The following is a 6,052-nucleotide window of genomic DNA, read 5'->3' as shown; positions in this document are numbered from 1 at the left end:
GACATAATCCTTAGCTGAAGCCCTATTTTAAAATATAAAAACAAATACAGAAAAAAACTAGAAAGAGGAAAAGTGATCTGGAGATTTAAATGCTGCAGCAGCAGAACATGGAGGTAATCCCTGTAGTCCTCAGGGATTAACGATTAGCGTCTTCATTTCATGATCTTCACTGTCTCGCTGTAATCCTGCTGCTACAGCCGGAGTCAGGAAAGTACCACAGACTATATCTCTGGATACTAAGTACACACATATACACAGTATCTGTAGTTCACAAACAGACACTCTAATGGTGGATTATAATATCTGTGACACAGTGAGAACAACGATCACAAGTTATTAAAACTACCATAGAAGAAGTAGAAGTATGTGTAATTAACAGTAGGAGTATATGAGGGAGTAGTAGTATTAATAGCAATACAGGCAATAGTTGTAGTAGCTGTAATAGAAGTAGAGGTACTAGTTGATGTTGAAGAATAGTACAAGTAGTGGTGGTAATTGTGACAGGAGCACCCCAAGTAGTAGTTGTAGAAACACTAGTGGTAGTAGAAAAGTGGTACTATGGAGTAGCAGTAGTACTGTAGTTGTACTGTAGTTGCTAGAGGTACTATAAGAAGTAGAGATAGCAGTAGAAGAAGTACAGGTGGTAGTATTGGAAGCAGAAGAGTAAAAACAGTAGTAATAGAAGTAGATGGTATAGTAAGTTGTGTTTTTATAAATAAACTAATCATAATTCATATGATAATTCTAGTTTGTATTTAGTTTCCTTAGAGAAACTGAAGAGAGTTAAATGAACACGAGTGTCAACAGGTACACGTTTGATGGTATTAATCAAGTTAAGTGTACAGTAGAAGGTAACTGAAGTAGTTTCCAGCTGCCAAAGGCTGCAGTGAAACTGGATCCCTGCAGACACTTAATATATACTGTGTACTGTACCTCCATCACCGACACCGTCTGCACTAAACTCACCAAATACACACAATGAGTACGACTGAGAATCATTCTCTGAACTGAAACATGTTGTTTCCTTTTCTTTACAATCAACAGAAGAGGAACTGAGCCGTGAAAGCTGCCGTTTCCAAAGAGTAGAAGAAGACGAAGACGCTGACAGGTGATCACATTAATGATTAATACTCATTATATCTGGTTTGTCTTATCATTGTGTGTCCTTTTGATACTATACCTCAACTACTCCTACTTCTAATACTAATACTTCCTCTACTGCTATTTTTACTGGCTGCAGTATTCTGCTTCCTCAACTCCTACCTGTACTTCTGCTGCTACCTCTACTTCTTATAAATCATACATTTATATAAATTGAAGGTTTTATTTTAAGAAAGCAAACAGTTTTCATCTTGATGTTGTTCGCATCTTTATTTTCTACTTGTATTGTGCTATTTTTACACCCTGTCAGAAGTCATTTTACTTCAGTTATTAGTCTGAATTCGTACGTAAAGTAACTAAACTACTATCTTGAACACAGTCGAGGTTTTGGGGAAAGATGTGACTCAGCTTTAAAAAGCCCAACACTCTTTAAGCTGTGATTCCTCAGTGGGTGGAGGCGGGTGGAGGTGTTTGGACGGCGGCTGCAGAGAGCCGTTGATCCGGTATTTTGAGCGGTATTAGTGTAATCTTCCCCTCTGTGACCAACAGGTCCGCTCGTCTTCATCCATCCAAAAACGTCCTGCTTCATCGTCCAGATGAGAATAAATAATGTCACATCTGTCCGTGAGGAGCTTCAGCGTCGCAGAATAACACGTCACATTTTAATTTAAAGGTTTCCAGCAGAGAACTTTCTCTCTTTGGTATCAGGTCTCTTATAGTTCTGTCTTTTACCTTCTTTTGATTTGTCGACTTAATCCAGGAAATCCCTCGAATATCACACCCAAAAGAGCAGGCTCTGACCTTTGACCTCTGTTCTGTTGTCAGATAAAGTTTAAACAATCCTGTAATGTCAGCCAGACAACTACGATTCAAAATGTAGCTTCTGTTTTTTTCAAACACATTCCTACAGTTTTGTTATTCATATAAAATTATGAATATTGTTAAAAAAAACTAATATAAACGCACTATTATTAACAAATAAATAAATTAAACCAGTATGAGTCTCAGTATCGATAAATACAGAAAAGAACATAGAATATCATATATATATATTTTACTTTGATGTGGTTTTTTTGTCTCTAAATGTAGTCTTAAAAAGTGTTTTTAAAAGCACCTTAACATTTTTCTTAAATACCTTTTCTTGCCACAGAGGCCCATCTAATCAATCAATAAATAAATCAATCAAACTTTATTTCTAAAGCACCTTTTTATTAGTGCAGTTCAAAGTGCTGACAAGTGACCGACAAGAAGAACAAGTGTAGACGGTGAAACAACAAAAAATACTAAACAATTTATTTAAAATAGAAATGATGAAAAGTAAATAAAATAGATTTAAAAGCCATAATACCGGTAATTGTATTAAAACAATGTGAAATAAAAAAATTATTACACAACAATAGTATACAATACAACTTGAAAACGATAAAGTAAGTGATTAAAAAAATATTAATACAATTTTACAACCTAAATATAATTAAATAAGTGATTTAATAAAATAACAATAAAGTTTTACAAACTAAATACGGGAAAAAACATGATTAATATAATAACAAAAATAAATATAATTTAAAAAGTGATTAATTAAATAACTATAAAATACCAATAAATTCCTAAAAACCTAAATACAATAAGACAACTGATTAATAAAATAACAATAAAGTTTTACAAACTAAATACGGGAAAAAACATGATTAATATAATAACAAAAATAAATATAATTTAAAAAGTGATTAATTAAATAACTATAAAATACCAATAAATTCCTAAAAACCTAAATACAATAAGACAACTGATTAATAAAATAACAATAAAGTTTTACAAACTAAATACGGGAAAAAAACATGATTAATATAATAACAAAAATAAATATAATTTAAAAAGTGATTAATTAAATAACTATAAAATACCAATAAATTCCTAAAAACCTAAATACAACTGATTAATAAAATAACAATTAAGTTTTACAACCTAAATACAATAAAATAATAAAGATAATGTCTATAAACCATTCTTTAATCAAAAGAATATTAGAGGGTGAAACTTGTGATTATGGACAAAGATCTATAAATAAACCTGGAGATAAACACCCGTCTGCCTGCAATCAATCAAATCCGTCCAGACCTTCTAATTCCCAGCTCTGTGGCCCAGTTTGGCTTCAATCTCTTAAAGCTCCTCTCCATCACCCTCTCCATCACCCCCTCCATCACCCCCTCCATCACCCCCTCCCACAGCCTGGTGAATAATTGACGAGCCGTCCCTCTCTTTCCATCACTCTTTGTGGCGTCGCTCGTCAGGTTCTGCGGCCCGTGACAAACCTGCCCTCCCTCGCCTCATCATGTCCAGTTTCCACCTGCCACCGGCTGCGTGTTGACGGAGGAAGAAAACAGGAGCAGCTGCTGGTAAGAAAGAACCTAAAACAAAACAGAAAAGAGGAGTTTTTACAGTTAAAAGTATCTCTACTGTGTCTGTTCCTCAATAATAATCAGATTATACTTTAAAAGAAGAGGGATCAGTAACATTAAGAACTCTCTTCAGGCACTTTGCCAAAATATAAGTATGTTAAGACTTGTATTTAGTCTGTTTTATTAATGGATAATGGAAAATAAATATATTACCTCCACCCTGATGGAGACTCTGTGATGTTTGCATTTCAGAGCATTAGTCCGCACGACTGAATAAAAGACAGAAACAGGCTGATGTACTCTAAAGAGTATCTTAAGAAACGCATGTTTTTATCTTTTAGAGGACTTTAATGTTTCTTAGACACCTTTTTTTATCATGAATAAAAAATAATGTACTTTTTTTTAATCTCTTATTTATGAAAAGCTGATGTTTGTTGTGATGTGGGAACTTAATTCTGTTTATTTTGATGCACCTTTTATCCATTTATTAAGGTAGTAAATAGTTAAATCATGGAATAAACTCCTCTCTGTGTTGTTTCAGAAAGCTTTAAAGCCATGAAGGAGCTCCTGCTCCTCCTCCTGCTGGTGACGGAGGCCTCCTCCAGGTCTCACAGCAGCTGGTGCGAGGGCGGCTGCGACTGTCGAGGAGACCTGAAGTTCACCATCTGCTCTCGGGCGCTCTTCACCCAGCTCCCCTCCAGAATCCCCCCCAACACGGAGCTCCTCGACCTCTCCGACAACCACATCTCCGTCATCCCCGAGCGCTCCTTCAGCAAAAACCGCAAGCTCCGCTTCCTGCTGCTGCAGAACAACAACATCAGCGTGGTGGAGGACGGCGGCTTCTCGCAGATGGAGTTCCTTCAGAAGCTGGACCTGAGCTGGAACCGGATCTCCACCCTCACTGGAGGTTTCTCCATGGGCTTGGGGTTCCTCCGTGAGCTGCAGCTCGCCCACAACCGCCTCAGGAGCCTGGACAGCCGCAGCTTCCTGCACCTGGACGGCCTCCAGAGGTTGAACCTGAGCTGCAACGGCATCCACACCATCCAGGTGAGGTCGTTCTCCTCCATGAGCAGCCTGCGGCAGCTCCACCTGCAGGACAACCAGCTGACGTCTCTGCGGAGCGGCATGTTCTCCATGCTGCGCTCCCTGGAGGTCCTCAACCTGGCCGGGAACCGGATCGGCGAGATGGAGATGGCGGTCTTCAAGCCGCTCACCAGCATGACGCTGCTCAACCTGGCCGACAACCAGATGTCCACCATCTACTTCAAGACGTTCCTCAGCATCCACACCTACAGCACCCACATCCTGCTGGAGGAGAACCCGTGGGACTGCGACTGCGACCTGCAGAGAGTTTTCCGGAAGCTGAGGAGCATCCAGAGGCTCTTCCTGGACGACTACTCCAACCTGACCTGCGGGGAGCCGGCGGCCCTCAAGGACTACCGGCTGACGGCCGTGGACTCGGAGCTGTGCCTCGCCGAGACGGTCACCGTGCTCATCATCACCGTCACCGTGGTGATAACCGTGCTGGCCGCCATGCTGATGGGCGAGAGGAAGAGGAAGAAGAAGAAGAAGAGGAAGCACTGGACGCAGCAGGGGGATCTCTCAGACGAGTCGGACTACTGAACCTTGAGTTATATCACCATGAAGCTGCATCCTGTCTTTTTTACGCTCTTTATTTTCACATTAAAACAAAGTGATCTTCAGCATTTTGACTTTCAGAAGTTGACAGAAAAACATCTGCTCGCCTGGAAAGACATTTCAGATTTGTGGTTCACTGCTGCATAATAAAACCTTTAATTATTAACAGCTATATTAATAAACATGGTTTATTCCCTCATCTTTACATGAATGGATACAAATACAGTGTGTTTGTGACTGAAACATTAAATGGGATGTTGTGACATTTCATTGACTAAAACTTATTATTTAAGATCAACTTTTTGCCACATTTTCAGCACAGGACATTCACGTCGACCTTTTCAAGGTGACATGAAGGTAGTTTACAGCGCCCCCTGCAGGTAAAACAGGTGAATTGCTTTGGAAATATCATTATGACATAACTTTTAATAGTTTTAATTGTATTAATATATATAAGGTGCTGTTATTTCCCTATAAGTCACTGTAGGGACATCCACCTACCCACCTGTTCCTGCACTGGGGTGAGTTTAATATATATTTGTTTATTCTACTGACTTGTTTTACAGTTAAAGTTGTTCAGAGATATTTTAAACTGAATTGTTGGAATGTTTTTACCATGAATAATGGAATTTTCCCTTTGATGGACATGTTTAGGTGGAGTCGCTCTGCTTCATCAAAGTCGACCGAATTTAGCACGGATGTGACCGGATATTAACAAAATAAAAGCACAATAGTGTCTCTGGAAACAAATTCAGGAATGCCAAAGTATACTGACACACAGAATCAGACAAATAGACAAAATAATAATAAGGTATTATTGCAACTATAATTGTATGTGATTAACTACATTATAGAACATCTAGATTAGATTAGATTCAACTTTATTGTCATTGCACAGAGTACAAGGACAA

At 38.6% G+C, this 6,052-nt stretch overlaps 1 protein-coding gene across 5 annotated transcripts in view; it reads left to right on the top strand.

Moving 5' to 3' along the window:
• Positions 1-5,402, top strand: part of LOC129111878 (insulin-like growth factor-binding protein complex acid labile subunit) — a 6,311-nt gene extending 909 nt beyond the window's left edge. Inside the window, exons 2-5 of one of the 5 annotated variants that reach the window (XM_054624025.1) lie at positions 1,045-1,108; positions 1,651-1,774; positions 3,333-3,500; positions 4,049-5,402. In XM_054624025.1, the coding sequence (XP_054480000.1) occupies positions 4,059-5,126 (1,068 nt within the window). In that variant the 5' untranslated portion in view covers positions 1,045-1,108; positions 1,651-1,774; positions 3,333-3,500; positions 4,049-4,058 and the 3' untranslated portion in view covers positions 5,127-5,402. Of the gene's footprint in view, positions 1-1,044; positions 1,109-1,650; positions 1,775-3,332; positions 3,501-4,044 lie in introns of all 5 variants that reach the window. The other 4 variants (XM_054624021.1, XM_054624024.1, XM_054624026.1 and 1 more) reach the window with 4 other exon arrangements.
• Positions 5,403-6,052: the final 650 nt, after the last annotated feature.

This window comes from Anoplopoma fimbria, chromosome 22 (assembly GCF_027596085.1).
Source record: "Anoplopoma fimbria isolate UVic2021 breed Golden Eagle Sablefish chromosome 22, Afim_UVic_2022, whole genome shotgun sequence".
Taxonomy (NCBI): Eukaryota; Metazoa; Chordata; class Actinopteri; order Perciformes; family Anoplopomatidae; genus Anoplopoma; species Anoplopoma fimbria.
The sequence above is the reverse complement of the archived record's forward strand: the minus strand, read 5'-3'. Positions and strand labels throughout refer to the sequence as shown.